Source organism: Cimex lectularius, unplaced genomic scaffold (assembly GCF_000648675.2).
Source record: "Cimex lectularius strain Harlan isolate CLEC.00 unplaced genomic scaffold, Clec_2.1 scaffold42, whole genome shotgun sequence".
Classification (NCBI taxonomy): Eukaryota; Metazoa; Arthropoda; class Insecta; order Hemiptera; family Cimicidae; genus Cimex; species Cimex lectularius.
This window is the reverse complement of record NW_019392754.1, coordinates 558,245-575,759: the sequence shown is the minus strand read 5'-3', so window position 1 is coordinate 575,759 and position 17,515 is coordinate 558,245. Positions and strand designations below refer to the sequence as shown.

At 33.4% G+C, this 17,515-nt stretch overlaps 2 protein-coding genes across 2 annotated transcripts in view; one reads left to right on the top strand and one right to left on the bottom strand.

Annotated features, from left to right (window-relative positions):
- Positions 1–4,254, top strand: part of LOC106673880 (protein CYR61) — a 310,348-nt gene extending 306,094 nt beyond the window's left edge. Inside the window, exons 7-9 of the mRNA XM_014406253.2 lie at positions 493–683; positions 1,346–1,615; positions 3,098–4,254. Of these exons, the coding sequence (XP_014261739.1) occupies positions 493–683; positions 1,346–1,615; positions 3,098–3,196 (560 nt within the window). The 3' untranslated portion in view covers positions 3,197–4,254. The remainder of the gene's footprint in view (positions 1–492; positions 684–1,345; positions 1,616–3,097) is intronic.
- Positions 4,255–5,190: 936 nt separating this feature from the next.
- Positions 5,191–15,110, bottom strand: LOC106673879 (sialin-like). Its single transcript, XM_014406252.2, has 9 exons — positions 14,918–15,110; positions 10,718–10,917; positions 8,071–8,304; positions 7,923–8,010; positions 7,636–7,853; positions 6,516–6,668; positions 6,307–6,439; positions 5,986–6,224; positions 5,191–5,921 (listed from the first exon to the last, which is right to left on the bottom strand). The coding sequence occupies exons 1-9, from the start codon at positions 14,952–14,954 to the stop codon at positions 5,709–5,711; spliced, it is 1,515 nt and encodes a 504-aa protein (XP_014261738.1). The 5' UTR covers positions 14,955–15,110; the 3' UTR covers positions 5,191–5,708.
- Between the last annotated feature and the right edge of the window lie 2,405 nt (positions 15,111–17,515).

Genomic DNA, 17,515 nt, shown 5'->3' with positions numbered 1-17,515 from the left:
AATAATAACACATCTGAACTGACCAGAAAGCTGAACGCCAAGAATTTATTGAACGGCGGTTTGTCCTTCTGTTGTACCCAAATAACTCGTCCATCTTGTCGAATTTTCCTTTCTAAATGAAAGACACCACATGCTATCTGGTGTTGTCATCATCAGGGATGTTTACAGGTCAAGTAAGCTAATATTGCTACAATTTTTGTGATTAATTTACTACAATAAATCCATAAGGCAAACCTCGTGTGGTTCACGTACAAATCGAAAACTGAACGGCCAAGAATTCATTGTACGGCAGTTTGTCCGTCCCTAACCACATTTTTTACGTTAATTAATTTCTCTCCTACTTGTTACTACTGGTATTTCAACTGCATCGGAATTAAAACTTACAATAAAGTTCTTTAAAAAGCTAAACATTCAGACTTCATCTAACATGTATATGACGTCTGTTTGTGCTCATATGTGTAGATTCTGCATATTTGTTGTTGTATGTTCCAGCCGAGAGACCTCCGGACTGTGAGTGGAGTCCTTGGTCCGCATGTCCCGACTCATGCGGAGCTGGCCTTTCGCGTAGGATGGGTCCCAGCCCCCTTTGTCAACCAAACAATGAGACAAGACTCTGCCAACTGAGGCCTTGCCCTGGACCTTTGCCACAAAAGATCCACAATTATTCGCAACATAGGCTGAGAGTAAGTGTGGTTTTTTTCAGAATCATTCATTCAATTAAACTTTTATTGGTTGTAGAAATATCTTTTTATATTTTTTGTTGATTTTCAGCAAGATTTTCGATAATACCACCAGTTATTAAGTTTTCAAAACGTGTGATTATACTAAGTCCTTCACCTGCTATTTCCTTTGTTCTACTTGGACTTTAAAACTGCCAAGGCAGAAAACCATTATCAAGTATTAAAATGTCTACTTTTTTTAAAATATTATTTTAAAAAATATTTGGACAAAGTTATTATTTAATGATGTTGCGTCTTATATACTAACTTAAGCCATAAATCAATAGCGCTTTGCGCCACCTCTATTAGTCATAGCTTCTAAATAGTTGAAAATGTAGGGTTTAATAAGGAAATTGTTGTGGCAATTTTCTCACAGGTGGGCGGCGGTTTTGTCCTCAAGTAGCTGAGGTTAATATTTCATTAACAAGGGCACAGTATTGGTTATGAAGATGGAACTTAAATAAACAAATTTATCGTTTTCAAGCTTTTTCTTTCCTCCTTAAGCCTTTTTAGCTTATAGTGGTCATTTAAATTATCGTTCCCTCACTTAGTGTTTTTTTTGTTTTTAAATACGTTTTATAACAATCTACCTTCATCAATGGATAAAATGTTTTCAAAAATTTTAGAAAGGGCACGAATGTAAGGCAACGAGGAGATTGGGAAGAGGCGTCCGTCTGCGGTTCGCGAGCTGTCTCAGCGTTAAGCGCTACAGACCAAAGTGGTGCGGTGCCTGCCAGAGCTTACTCTGTTTACCGGAGTTAAGCACTACAATCAAAGTACCAATGCTCTGCCAACAGCCTGAGGACACAGTTGAGGACGTGACTCAGGGAAGTGACCTTTGGGGCTCTATAGATAGGAAACTGACCCCGGCCTACTCACACCCCATCACTGTTCAGGTAATCAAAATTTAAAATATATTTTTATAAATTATATTATAAATCATTACAAAAAAGAGAACTGCTTTTAACTGTAGCAAACAAAACATCAAATATATTTCCAACAGTGAAGACATCATTTCTTGAGTGTAAAGACTGCTGCTCGTTTTCCTGAACAAGTGGCAACTTGCTCTGGGAACTCAATCCTTTCATTAACTTAGTACCTCATACTAAAAGCCTTCAATTGGTACGTTCAAGTAAGGATTGATACATCCTTGTACACTATCGGGTGTTTTGCATGGCAGCATTCTTGGTCCTACTTTCTTTCATCATGTACTCCAGGCTATCCTATTCCTATCAGTTTCAATAGTATTCATATATGCAGACAATATCTATTGGCAGTTTCCAGGGCTATTTCTCCTTTTTGGAAGAATAGTTCATGACGGTTAGACAAGAAAATCAAATCCTAGAAATAACCTGCACCCTTTGCCATATCAACTTTCAGTAAACCCAGACCCATTAGTGGCCATGAGAAGGCTCCATGACCACTACCCATTTTTAGAAGTATAGTTCATGAAATGGTGGGTTTGACTCAACAAATCCAAATCCTTGAAAATAACATTCATCCTTTGCCATATCAACTTTCACCAAACCCAGAACCATTAGTGGCCATCAGAAGGCTCGAAGACCACCACCCTTTTTAGAAGTATAGTTCATGAAGTGGTGGGTTTGACTCAACAAATCCAAATCCTTGAAAATAACATTCATCCTTTGCCATATCAACTTTCACCAAACACAGACCCATTAGTGGCCATCAGAAGGCTCCAGGACCACCACTCCTTTTTAGAAGTTCAACCAAATACTAGCAAATAACCTTCGCCCTTTACAACATCACCTTTCCTCCAATCTACAACCCTGTTTCTCTCTCAGCAACCAAGGTCATCCACTATTTTGGATCTTATATTGACAACAGTCAACTTGGAACCCCCATACTTGATTCAAGAGATCTGAGCAGATGATACAAACGACACAAAACACTAATTGACATTATATCAGGCACATATTTTTACTCCAACTGATCTGGACATTTTGAACCATGGGGTTCAACCAAGCATTCCAACATCCAAAGAATCCATTCACTCCAGTACAAAACCCTTCAAAACATTGCTCAAAGCCTACTTTATAACCTTAATATCCAGATAGATTTTAAATCCCATTTGTCCTTAAAACAATAACAATAGGGATATCTCCAAAGAAGCTCATCCAAACCTGTTTCAGACACCTTTCATCACAAACCTTTCCCAACAATCCTCTAAGATATCTATACCATCCAAGGCGTTGTGATTTCCTGCATAGTGAGGAAAGTGAATTGTGCTGGATTGTGTAATTACTAAATTATTTCTCCACTCTTATAATTTGATAATATAAATTTCATAAAGATAACAAAATAGCTCTAGTGGTGTTCTAACACAATAAAATAGATTTTTAAAAACTCGATTGCAGGTTGAGTGGATCAGCAAATGTGAGTGCAGCCCTTTAACGATTACGACCAGAATACCAGAAATGCTTCTCCACCGAGTTCACAGGACAGCTGCACCATAGGATGAAGAGTTTATAAAGGCACTGCTCATTATCATTTTGTGCATTTTGTTAAAATTTGACATTTGATGCATCAAACTATCAAAGAATATCAGATCCAGATTGTCAGTATTGGCTTTTTGTACAAAAAGCTGATTGAATGGACAACATACACTATAGGCCTAAGATTAAAAAAAAAAGTTGTATTTTGTATGTAAGCAAGAGAAACCCAAATCCAAATTTTAAAGAAACAAATTATTTCTATCGTCAGTGTTCAGATGTAAGTTAGATCATTATTTTTACTATATTTAAGTTTATATCTCCCCACCCCCTAAAAAATATTTTATTTTTTAAAACCATCCAAATCACCATCTGGATTGCATTACTCTTGGTGAGTGGATTTTGCGAGAGTTTTATTTAAAACGTTAGAATTGGACAAGCAACAAGGCTGGCACATTATCACTTTGTGGGTGCACCAAGACACATATCCAATTAATAGATATTTTATTATAATTGAGCTTTTAATTTGCACAACAATTTTATTAGGATAATGGTATCACGTAATAAAAATTACTAATGAATAATATAATCCACTGTAGTTTTGCTATGAAAAGTCAATATCAGATCAACAAAAAAAAAGGAAGAAGATTAAATGTGTTTGTTATAATAGGATATTAATATTTTTATACTATAATGCATTATTTCGTATATACTAAACAAACAAAAAAAATGTGTGTAAAATGATAATAGTGTGTATGTTATTGTGTTCTGTAACATTAATAAAACAAATATAGATGAACCAACACCATAAAAAGAAGTATCATTAAAATTATAATGTTAGCCTTTTAATACTAATTCTTGAAACACGGAAGATCATAAAAAATGTATCATTTCTTGATGATTGAGTCAGAGTTTTAGTTTGATTTTGTTATAATTTTAAGATAGTTTAAAAAATAAGTCTCTTTTAAGACAACGTATTCTAAAAATGTACTGTACAATTGAATACTGTTTACTTTGTAAGTTAGGTTGTGAGTCAAATGAAAACTGGATACATTAATAAAAAAATTGCTGATTTCATCACACTTCAAAAATATACTTTTAATCCTTTCAATTATCCTCTAATTATTTAAATAGATTTTATTATTTTTAGGTTACTTAGACACATAGGATTGAAGAATAAAACTAAAACGTAACAAGTAACATTCAAACTTTCAACTTTCAGCAAATCCAGACTCTTTAGTGGCCATCATAAGCTTCTCGCTCTAAATTGAACATCTTAGTCCAACTCTGTCTCTCAGACTCAGACTCTCACTCTAACTCAAACTTTCTCTCATATAACTCCAACTTTGACTCTCACTCAAACTCAAACTCTCTCTCTCCATCTGACTACAGCTCTGACTGACGATCTTTGGTTCGTCGATCCCAGGTGATGGATCTGTGTACTTGTCCGACCTTGGATGCCAAGATTTTTATGGCAAAAACCGACTTAGGGTGGTGATAAACAACATGCACTATTTTCATTCACTAATTTCGTAGTCCGCTTGACCAATTAATACATTACAATTAATTAATGTTTTTAGTTGAGATGAAAAAAAGTTAATGGCACGAGCGGGATTCGAACCCACGATCTTCAGCTAGATACGCCGCCGCTCTACCACTTGAGCTATCGTGACCTCGATCCACTCGGACATCAACTTCCTATCTTCCTTATCCTTTGAAAAGTGGCAAAAAATTCGAAAGGTGGGGTTGAGATGGGAAGTTGGTGTCTGAGTGGATCGAGGTCACGATAGCTCAAGTGGTAGAGCAGCGGCGTATCTAGCCGAAGATCGTGGGTTCGAATCCCGCTCGTGCCATTAACTTTTTTTCATCTCAACTAAAAACATTAATTAATTGTAACATGCACTATATTTAATATTTGAAATGTGTTCATAATAATAACAATAATAATTCTAAAAAATATTTTTTATTTACAAAACATAATATTATTCAATTTTTAAGCAGTCAGAAATGCTTGTTGAATTTAAAAAGTATACAGTTAAATATAATTAAGATATCATTTTTCTTTCTACAAAGATTTTTATTTTTTTAAAGTGACCAAAATCATTGAGTAATAACCACTAGAAGTTTAATTATATCCTTATTAATAATAAACCTTTTTATACCCTACATGTTTCAGATAAAATTCCTAATTGTTACATTATAATTAAACTTTCTGCATTTAAAGACATCAATATTGTCTTTGAAGGGGCAGTCTTTATTATCTAAATACTATAAATGTTTTATGGACAAAGAGATTTCAGTATTTAGTAATTTTACTGTTTATAACAGACTAGAATTATTGTTACCCAACCTGGCATAACAAGAGTACAAATTCTTTTAAACAGTTAATTGTCCTCACTCTTCAATTATCCATAATTTGTCCTATTTTGTAAAAATTTACTAAGGACAATTTTTACATCACAATTCCATATTGTGAGCTGGGTAAAAGAAAAGAATTGACAGCGTCAAATCATGAAAACTTGTTTTTCTTTGGTGTTCAACACTTTTCATAGGGATATTGTTGATTTTGGCTTGACATATCCTTATCAATTTCCATTTTGTTGGCTTTATCTTCCTCAGAATTCTTATTTGACTTTGGGTCGTTCCATTTTGCAGTTTTCGCCGTTCCATAAAATACGTATATAAAATTAGTACCGACGAGCATTGCGACCATTACCCAAAACACTTGTCTCCACTCTGTTAAAGTCCTCTGAAAAAAACAAAACAAAAAATCTCAATATGGTATTGAAAAAATTTATAAATTCTGAAATTACATTTGGTGTTAAGTAGCCGACCAGGATGGGACCGACCATCCCAGAAATCGATCCCATCCCGTTAACGATTGCCATAATTGTTCCTGCGTAATTCGGCGAGATGTCAAGTCCATTTACTCTTAGGCTGGAATAACAAAATCCCATGAATCCCATCCCTACGGTAAAAAGCGTCACGACTGCAGGTTTATTACACCCTGCATACGACGCCATAATGCATCCTACAGCAGGCCCTATTGCTCCTGAAAAAACAATAATTCAAGAAAGGAAATCATGAAAGTTGCTTAATTATTTTCTTGTCATTAATAACGAACAAATTTATACCAAGTGTTGCTAGTGTTTTTCTCAACAATGTTATATCCATCCAATTCTTGGACAATATAAGGTCAGCAAAATATCCAAGAAAGAGGGAGGCCAACCACATGACAAGGTATGGCAATGCTGACAGTCCTCCATTCTGCGTTTAAAAAAATGGAATAATTTAAACAATTTAATTTTTACTTCTAAATTCACAGTGCGAAGTGTGATCCTACCTCTCCAATTTTAAAATGCATCACATCGCTCATATATTTGGGCAAATCTGAAACCATCATAAGGAGGCCAAAATCATGACCAATTTCTCCGATCACCAAAGCCCAAATTGGGGCAGATGTTAAAATCGCTTTCCAAGGCGTGCCACCAAGATCCTGGACAAAAATTAAAAAAATATATATATATTATTTACCAGTTTTCTCAATGCTAATTATTATAACAATAAATCAGTTTCATCAAGCTTGATTATGTATAACTACTGTCACACCTCATCCGAGGCCTGGAAATCTAGCTTATCCACGGGGCAAGGTATCAGCATTGAAGTTCACGTACACAGACTCATGGGTCAGAGGCCATCAGTCAGAGCTGGAGTCAGATGTGGGGAGAGTAGTGAGAGTCTGAGTTTGACCACCATAGTTGGACTGAGATGGAGAGAGAATTTGAGTTAGAGTGAAAGTCTGAATCTGAGAGTCAATGAGCCTGAGTTCAGTTGGGTGAGATCAGTCACCTAAGACCAGAGTCTGATTGCGAGTTTGGAGATTAAGTCCTGTCCAGGAGTTCATCTGAAAAAAGATCTCCAGCAATCCACCGCCTTTAAGATCTACGACCAGTGAGAACACGTTTCTTCCTAGCATGCAATAAATCCAACTGTAAGCCAGGAATGCTGCTTATTTAATTAAACCCATTTTTCTGTATAAGACCGCTCTGCCGGAGGAGATAGCCCAGGAAATAAGAAAAAAAAAGATCTATGCCACACTACTAAGGTGGTTTATACTTACAATAAAGCTTTAATAACATTATAATAAATTGACTAGCTATTAGATTATACATTTAATAAAAAACTGTAAATTTAACAGTTCAATCTTGTGCAGAATCCTTCCTAAAAAAATGTATAAAGTAAAGTTATTCTTGTAAAACAGGACTTATTGTCCAACTACCCATTGGGTGTCGTGGTTGAGGAGTCAAACCACTTTACAATACTTCTTTCAAACAATTTCAAGTAAAAAGAGATGGTTGTGCCAAATTTTGAACCCAGGATTGCTAGCGTGGCAAATACAAATTAGTCGCCCTAAGCACCCGGCTGTCTAAAGAATGTGTTAAGAATTAATGAAAAAGTTATACCTTGTTTCTTTCAGTCCTCCCTATTGTCATTTTCAAATATTCTTTCTCATTTTCACTGATGAAAGGATGTGAACCTGGATCATTGTAGCAAAGAAGGCACCAGACTACAAACCAAGCCACCCCGACTACTCCAAATATGTAAAAAACATAGGGCCAACTTGTATATTCAATAATAACACCACTTAAGGAAATGGACAGGACTGTTCCAATTTGAACACCTTAAAATAAAAATAGGAGGATTAATTTTTTTTAAATTAATTTGACGGCAATAATTTTATAGAACTTACCTGCAAAAACCAACGAGCCCAATTTACTCCTTTCCAATGGCGGTGCCCATTGTGCCAAGAGGGTACTTAACGCTGGAAATGTAGTTCCCTAAAGAAAAAAAAATACAAGAAAAAATTATCCTTACAATATGTATAAATTCAAACATACTTCTCCGAGGCCCATCAGGAAACGCAGTGTGATCATAGGGATTGCTCCATAATCCGCTACAAAGGGTGTCAACAGCGAAAATATTGCTGTCGACAAAATGCCGAAACCCATCGTATGCTTCCCGCCGAACCGCTCTGCAAGCAGTCCACCAGGAATATGTGTGATGAGGTACCCGTAATAGAATGCAGAAAGGATCAACCCTTGGGTTGTTTCATCCCAATCATAATTGCCAGACTGTACAAACAATTTTGAATACTTTAAAATAATAACAATCAAGAATTATACGGCTTATATTTGAATTTTGAACAATCATCTTGAAAATGGAATTTTCATTTTAACAAAATGGTCAGTCTAATCAAAATGATTTTTTTAATGAATGTACAACTAATTGTTTTTTAAAAATATCTATTATTGTGTTAAATTGCCGATGCCCTAATTGTTCTATTAATTGATGTTTTCAAGAAAGTTGACATTTCTCTCTTAGTGAAATTGGGAAAATTTTCTTAATTTTAAATAGTATAATTTTTTTATCAATGTTTGTCCATAAAAATAATAAATACTAAAATTGATATAGTTTGATGTGCACTTCCGTGAGAATATGAGAAAACATTTTACTAGAATAACTGCAATGACGTGGAAAGAAATGTATTTATTTATTTCTTATATTTTTTATATAGTTTGTCTTTGGGCACCCAGGAATTGTGAGAGTAGGTAAATAATGAAAACGTCCACCTGCTAGACGCAATCACCGCCCCCGAGGAAGCTCTCGTCCTCGCTTTTCTTTTTCACATTTATTTGAGAGAGGGAGAGCGAGAGAGAGATTCTGGGTCAAGAATAAAGGTCATAGAAATTTTACAAATCTGGCACTTGGATTAATAAAGGTAGGTAAAGTTGAAATAAATCACCCAATGCAAAAAAATAAAAAATGGAAATAATAATAGCAATAATAAGAATTTAGCGAGAAAAAAAATAATAATGAAAGAATTCCCTGACATGGTTGAACACAGTGTGAACTTGAAAATTTAGAAAATGTAGAGCTTTCTTGTGTAGCAAAAGGGCCTAATTATTGAGGAGCCTAACTAACTTCCCTCAACTGGTACACCACATTTTTTATTTTATTTTTTATTTATTTAAATGGGCAGATACCCAAAATACAAAACATTTTGCAATAAAAAAATACAAATTTGGCCATTTAAAAAACTAAGACTTAAATTTTACAATAATAATAAACAACGGTCAAAAAGGAAAATTAATTGAGAAAATATTGCCCAATTATGAAAGATTAGAGTGTTAGCAATTAGAGGATTAAGAGATTAGCAATGATAGAATTAAAACTTCCAATTATAATTTAAGAAAATACATTAGTAAAAATCTAATTATTTTGAATACCCAGGAGATATAATCTAACAGTTTGTAAAGAATTTCTCAATATATCTATTTGTGGAAACTTCTGAATACGTTTATTGACTATTTTCTGATGTCGGTTGATACCAGAATGAACAATATTATCAATGTGAGGAATGAAAAGTAATAATGGACAATCAATTCTATTATTTATTAACTTACAAATAAACACAAAATTAAAATAAACACAACTAGAGTCTAATGAAGATAATTGAGTAGTAGGTTGGATATAAGGAATATTATGTGAACTATAAGCAATAATTAATTTGATAGAGATGAATTTATTTTGAGTTCATAATAAAAAATGTTTCTTGTCAGAAAATAAGGAGAACAGAGAGTAGAAGAGAAGCCAATTTGTCACTGTAGTAATGTGACCATTACTTCGAAATGAGTGTTATCAAATGTTCCTTCAATGTCTATGAAAGTTCCTAACATTATTTCTTGGTTGTTTAGTGAATCTCCTATTTTTATAGTTAGTTGATGTATATGTATGTTTCATAGGTTATTCCTTTTCGGGAGCGTTTTGGTGGTTTTTTCTTTTTGAGAGCTTTCCCCTATATGTTTTTTAAATGTTTCAAAATAAAAATCAGAATAAAGAAAATACAGTTAGGCGAATTTTGATTAACTAAATTGTGTGCCATTCTGTCATTCCATTACTCCATCGGGTTGACTCTGAAAATATCTGCTGTGACTTATAAATTTAACTAAGAACTTAAAAGGATGTAAATTATGACCACTGATCTATCATTAATTTTTATATCTAATCCTCAGGGAATAATTGTTGAAGATTTTGACTTCTCTACTAAGTATCTGATGTCTCCTTATTTTTTCCATATTACAATGCACAATTTTATTTTAGAAATTTTTTCTAATTATATTTTTATTTATTAATAGTTATTACCATCCATTAAATTTAGCTCTGTATTGTTAAAAAAAAAAAAAAAAAAAAAAAAAAACAAGTTTTGCTAGTAAAAGAAAGTATCTAATAAAATAATCTTTTATTAATTTGTTTGGTATCCTAGGGCCTTTGGGCCAATTATTTTCAAAAAACAAATTAATTTCTCTTTAAGAAAATTCACGTTTTTTTTTTTTTTTTATTATGTTTTTATTTACTATATTTTCTTTTATTTTTTAGATAACGGTGGTTTTTTATTTCTAATATGAACTATTGAGGCAGACATTTGGGTTAATTCAATTATTGTGTGTGTGACATCGAACTTGTTAATTTATTCATCTCACTTACAGTGGCCAAGGCTGGTGAATTCATTGAGATTGGAACTTCGTCAGGCCAAGGGCAAGTCATTTCGTCTGTGACAAAGTTGTCCATGCTGGGCTTCTTCACCATTTGTGTGATCGTTATGCTGAGACAGGCACGCATGGTGTATGCGTTTGCGATTCCGAGGAAGCCCATTATGCCCAAAATGTAACGCTGAGGGATGCAAGCTGTAAATCGTAAAAGAGATTTAGTCGTAATGATCATTTTGGCTTGACTTGTGGTAGTTTGTCAGGGAAATAAGCAAGGAGAGGCAAGAGAGTCAATTTTCTTTTATAAAATGGTGAGAGTTCAGAAATAAGATAAAAACCAGTCATATTCTACCAAAGAAACCTACACACAGATATGGTCTGCGTATCATCGGTGATTGGTTAGGACAATTAGCAGGGAGATGCAAGATGTTTTTCTATAAAGTCAATAAAACAATAAAAAATGCAGACATAATCCGTCAAGACACCACACACTCGTCCCACCTGTCACAACTTTATAAAATGAAACTGAACTAAAATCACATAGAGCCAACACTCTCTTGCCTCTCCCTGCTTACATCCCGGATCAACTACCAATGATGAAAAGCCAAAATGCATCTGACAGACAGAGCTAATTGATCGAATTCAGTGGGGTGATGACTACAAGTTCATTTGGTAACTTTCAACCATTTAAGTTTGCCAGTTGGTTTTAGCTTTTTGATATCATTTGTCGGATAAGCAGGGAGAAGCAAGGTAGTCTTGAGTCTGGGCGAATTTTGAGTCAATTTATTGTATAAAGTTGTGATAGTTGGGTTGTGTGTCCCTGTGCCTTTGGTAGTTTATGTCTGATTTTTTTAACAATCTAGTCTGTTTCTGTGTATGAAAAGAAAATAGACTATCTTATCTTTTTAAATGGACTGTATCTTCTACTTTAGGTTACACATGAAGCATGTTAATATCCTATTTCTCCTCCAAGGTTGATAATTCAACTGTAGAAGTTCTCCCATCACTCTGAATATGGGTTTTAGCATACCATTAATTTTATTATTATTAACATAGCTATTCGTTAGTTCTGAATTAAATTTTTGGTATAGTATGTGATATTTACATTTCTTGGCTTTAATTAACATTTCAGTGTTATGTTTAGTTTCAATTTATTTTATTAAATTTTATGGTATAAATAGAAAGGAGGCCAAATGATAGCATTTTTAACTTATACTTTTTCTCAATCAGAAAATTGTATTCTGATTATTTAAACTAATTTATAAAACTCATTCTCAGGAGTATTATAAAAGAGATCAATTTAAATTATGAGATTTCCTCTAGCGACCAGGAAGGTGATGAAAATGTAGTTTGGTCTATTCTGATCATTTTTGTCAGACAAACGCGTTTTAACTTCTGGCTATCTTCAGCCCTGGCTTTGTTTTGTTGCCTCTCCCTGCTTTTATCCCTGACCAACCAACAATGGTGAAACACCGAAATTCATCTGACAGACAGAGATAACTGAAAGCTAACAGAAACCAGTCTGTCAGATGGGTGGATAATGTCTAGGTTTTTTTTTTTTTTCTGTCAGTCTTTGTGATCTTTACCTTTCCCAACATCATAAAGGCTGATCATAAAATAAATCATAAATATCATGTCAACTCTATCTGTGAGACCCGTTTCAGCTTTTTGATATTGGTGATTGGTCAAGGCCTTAAGTAGGGAGAGGCAAGAGAGTGTTGGATTTGAATGATAATTATGAAGTTGTTTTTATGGTACAGACCTGCTGGATTCGATCAATTAGCTCTGACTGTCAGTGAAGTGTTGGCTTTTTGTCATCGGTGATTGGTCAGGGTTATAAGAAGGGAGAAGCAAGAGAGTGTTGCATTTGAGAGATGTTTGTGCAGTCAAGTTTTTATTATAAAGTTGTGAAAGGTAGTAATTGTGTGTCGGTGTCTTTGGGAGAATAAATCTTCTTTTTTTTTAATAGTGCTTTTATTGTGAAGGCAGTGTGAAATAGGCCAGGGTTATAAGCAGGGAGAGCCAACACAACAAACTTGGGCTGAAGACTGTGAGAAGCCAAAGCGAGTCAGCCAAACGAGAAAAAGACCAAACTACATGTGCATCACCTGTGTCTGATCCATTTCAGCTTTTCAGTATCAGTGATTGGTGAGGGTTCTAAGAAGGGGGAGACACAACACCAAACCCAAGACTGAGTGAAATGCCGAAAAGCGTCCAACAGGCCAAAATGATCGGAAAAGGCCAAACTACAATTCGCTGACCCCTAGAGGAAATCCTACAATTCAAATTATTTCGTTCTTTTCCTCTCCTTGAGAATGGGTTTTATAAATTATTCCCAACAATCAGAAATAAATCAAAAAGTTAATAATGTTGGTATATTTGAAATAACGGTTTTCCCCAAGATATCTTATTGAGAGTCAGTATAAAGTTCAAGAGGCCACCATTTTGTGGCCGTTTTTAAGGAAAACATTTAAGGTTTTTTTTTAAATGTCTTTGAAATTTGATAATAAACAATTTAGCATTCATTATATAATTGCTGTGTGATATTTATTTTGTATGAAAAACAAAAACCCAACACTTTTGAAAAAACCATCTGGCATTCTTTCCATAATCTTCAGTGAAATTGTTTACATCACTCAAAGTTTAAAACTTTTTATTTTAATTTTTTTTCTTTTCAAGCACCCCAGCCAGAACCAATTGATTAAATTATTTTTTATGCAAAATGCAAATATGTAATAGAAATTTTCTTTCAAAACGTTACCTGCTGTCAATAAAATTACAGCAAAAGAAAGGCCACAAACACTAATAAAAGATTTTATAATTTAATATGTTAATCTTTAAGATAAGACTATATCTTCTATTGCTTAGGATTAGTTTAATCTTTGTTTTCAATTTACTTGTTTGCATTTAGGAGGGCGAAGGGCTCACTTTCCATTTTGCATAACCCTCAGTCAATAATTTTTCGACAATCCGACTAACTTGACCATTTATGTAAACCTTTTTTTATTTACTATTTTATCAATATACTTTGTTATGAAACATAGGCTTTTGGAGGGATTTGGAGGGCCTTATCTCAGATTACGATTTGGGTTTGTGCCAAGTTTCCTTAAATCCAAGGTGTAAATTTGGTTTACAAATTTGACGAACATGGTGCATTTTAAAAAATGGGGTCGGGGCCTCTTTGGACATCCAATTGGCTATCATCATGTTTTTGATTGTTTATCTATAAAATCTGAAATTTATGCCACTTTTAATGTACTCCTGGGTAATTTCTCCTCTTCTCTGTTTACAATATTTCTTGATTGTTTTTGGAATATTCATTTTTTAAATTATTTTTATTTTTTAATAATTTTGAGTATTAAATTTAAAAAAAATTACCAAACATTTATGTAAACACCAAATTTACTAATAATCTTAAAAATAGTTTAGCCTTTAAAAGACAATAAATATTTTGATCAGTATCAGAGAATATTTTTTGTTTATAATATTTAAAATAATTTAGGGTTTGAACCATATTCAGTGAGCAAGTAAGGAAGAATTTTTAAATGAATGAACATTTTGTATTTACATACAAAATTTTACACATACATAATATGAACGCCACATTGGATCATAATAAAATTATTTTTGTGCATACAGACTATTTTTTATTTTTTTATTTATTTATTTATTTTTTTTTTGGGTCATTGTCTTGAGTCTTTTTTATTCAACTGCAAGCAAGATTTGATTCTAAAATTAATTTTTATTCTACTTCAGTGCTGAAAAATTGCCGTCTGGAATGACAATTTCTTGTGTCAGGCTAGGCAATCCAATCATGGTTTACTCATAGATCCAATTTCATTTTTTTAATTTTTTTTTATAACCACACTATGATAATAAAAATTTTAAACAAACATTTTCTATATAACTAGTTCTCGAAGCACGCATAATTATTTTCCATAAAAAAAGAAAAACTTAGATCATCTGACTGTTTTCTTTTAATTAAAATATTTTAAATTATCCTTACTCCTCTTCAATTTGATAAATTGTATAATTGTTCAAATGTTTAATATAATAAATTATAATACATTTAGTGTATCATAAAGCATGATAAAACAAGCAATGTGTACTATAATACAAAAAAATACATATAATCCGATAAACAAATTAAAATTATATACTTAGGATAAAATTTAAAAAAAGCTAATATTTAAATTACCTTTTTGAAAAGCATCTTTCCATGTTTTGTACGTCATTCTAGTTACAGTTAAACCGTATTTGCCCTACACTTAACTAGAATCAATATTGAATATAGTAATAATCACAGATCTAGAAAAGGCAAAATTTTCAATGTGACAGGCTTGAGTAGGTAGTCTGTACTAGTCAGGATCTCATTGCTAACTGGCATTTACCTTGATTAGCCTTCCCACCTAATCTTCAGATAAATAATTAGTTCAAACAGACACGGACACACACATATACACACACACCCGGCCACTGGTAAACTTTGCCTTGTTTTCCTTAATTCTCGATATGTCTGATATATCTAATCAAAAAAAATTTACTTAAAAAATTATCGTTTTTCCCCCCTCAAGGATTCTTGGATTCCCTAATTGCATTGCATTAAACAGGTAATTTATTTAATTGGTAATGAAAAATAAAACAACATTATATTTTTTATGAATACAGTCGACTCTCGATAATTTGAAACCCAAGGGGCCAAATAATTCAAAATATCAAGATGTTGGAATCAATTGGAAAGAAAAAAATCTAATTATTAATAGTTGATATGTACGCTGAAAGGCGTAAATTCCACCTAATTTTTTTTTTTCATTTTCTCGGCAAAAGAAAATTCTGCCTTTAATTTTCCCATTGTTTTTACCAATAAATCTTTGTTTATGCCATGTTTTAAATTGGGCATATCAATTAGAGGTAAATACACTTAATCCTTAGTTCAAAACCAGTATGAAGGATTTTTCAATGTTTACTTTTTACGGAATTTAAAATGTTTATTCAACCTCATTTGAATTCTGAAGCAATAAACTGCTTAGTTTTTATCTTTGTTTTCTTAATTTCTATTTTTAATCTTAGAAATGTCACTTAGTAATGAGGATGTTACGCGTGATGTGGCACTTATTGATGATGGACGTTCCATCAGGTGTGGCTATTGCCATCGGAGTTCCTTACAAAATTCTGCATGATGCCGTTAGACATTTTTGAAGAACTGGGTCCTACCATAGAAGACCCGGTTGTGAACGCCCTAGGGTAACAGAACCACAGGATGACCGTTTTTTTCACTTTGAGAGCGAAACCGGCACCTTACTGTTGTTCAAGCGATTCGTCAGCTCCAGGAAGTTCGAGGTGGACTGATGGCTTTTCACCCCGACCAGAATCGACCAGAACACACAGAAGTGCACAGCTCGTATTTGCTCGAGAACACAGCCATTGGTCTTTGGACGATTGGTCTGCTGTATTTTTTACAGTTGAGTGTAGATTTGCTCTACGATCTCCAGGTGGGCGTGAAATAGTGTGGAGAAGGCGAAATGAAAGGTACGAAGCCTGTAATTTTTCCCAGAGCCGATCTTTTCAATGTAACTCAGTGTTGGTATGGGCGGGAATTTCAAGGAGAGTCGCACAGAATTGACTGTTGTTTTTGGATGGTCTTTGGCGGCCACTCGCTATGTGGATGAAATTTGGGAACATCATGCGTTGCCAATCCTTGATGAAATCAGTGACAATCCTATTCTAATGCACGATAATGCCCGTCCAATGTCGCTCGCATAGTACAACAACCTCCAACAGCATAACATCCGGGTCTTATCCTGACCAGCCCATTCTCCAGACTTGTGTACCATCAACCATTTACGGGATAACCTCAAACGACGAATAAGAGCACATTCCTTAATTCCTGACACACTCCACGATCTTGAAAGCTCTCTTCGTGAAGAATGGGCTAACCTCCATTTCCAGACTTGTAGAAAGTATGCCGAGGCGTCTTCGAGATGTAATTAAGGCAAGAGGAGGAAATACGCTATATTGAAATGTTGATTAAAATCTTAAAACAAAATTAAAACAAAATTTTATCTGTCAGTGTTTTTTTACGTATTTTTACTTTTTTAGATAAAGTCTCAATTATTAAACGTTAAAAAGAGTGAAACTTTGATTAATATATAAAAATATATACAAATCAAATTGGGGGGACAAGTGGGCGGAATTTTTTGCTTGTCATATATATATATATATATATACGACATACATTCAATTTATAAATAGAATTGTAATGATATATAAAATATAACGACATAAAAGCAAAACCATAGAAAAAAATTACTTCAGTGTCAAATAATATTATATATAAAGTAGGAAAGTAAGTAAAAACAATGATTCTTATGAATATACATAAAAAAGATCACATTTATTATTGTATATTAGCTGTAGAAATGAATAGTTAAATTATTATAAGATATATACATAAATTTAGAAAATAATTACTTATCAAAATTATATTGATTGATAAAGTAAAAATAATAAACTGTTCATTTTTTTCTGATGTTATAATTATCTTCACTAATTTCGTGGTCCACTTGACCAATTAATACATTACAATTAATTAACGTTTTTGTTGAGATGAAAAATGGCAAACTCATAAGGTGGGGTTGAGATGTGGAGTTGATGTCCGAGTGGATCGAGGTCACGATAGCTCAGGTGGTAGAGCAGCAGCGTCGTGCCGAAGGTCGTGGGTTCGAATCCCTCTTGTGCCATTAGCTTTTTTTCGTCTCAACTAAAAACCTTAATTAATTGTTATAATTATCTTTTA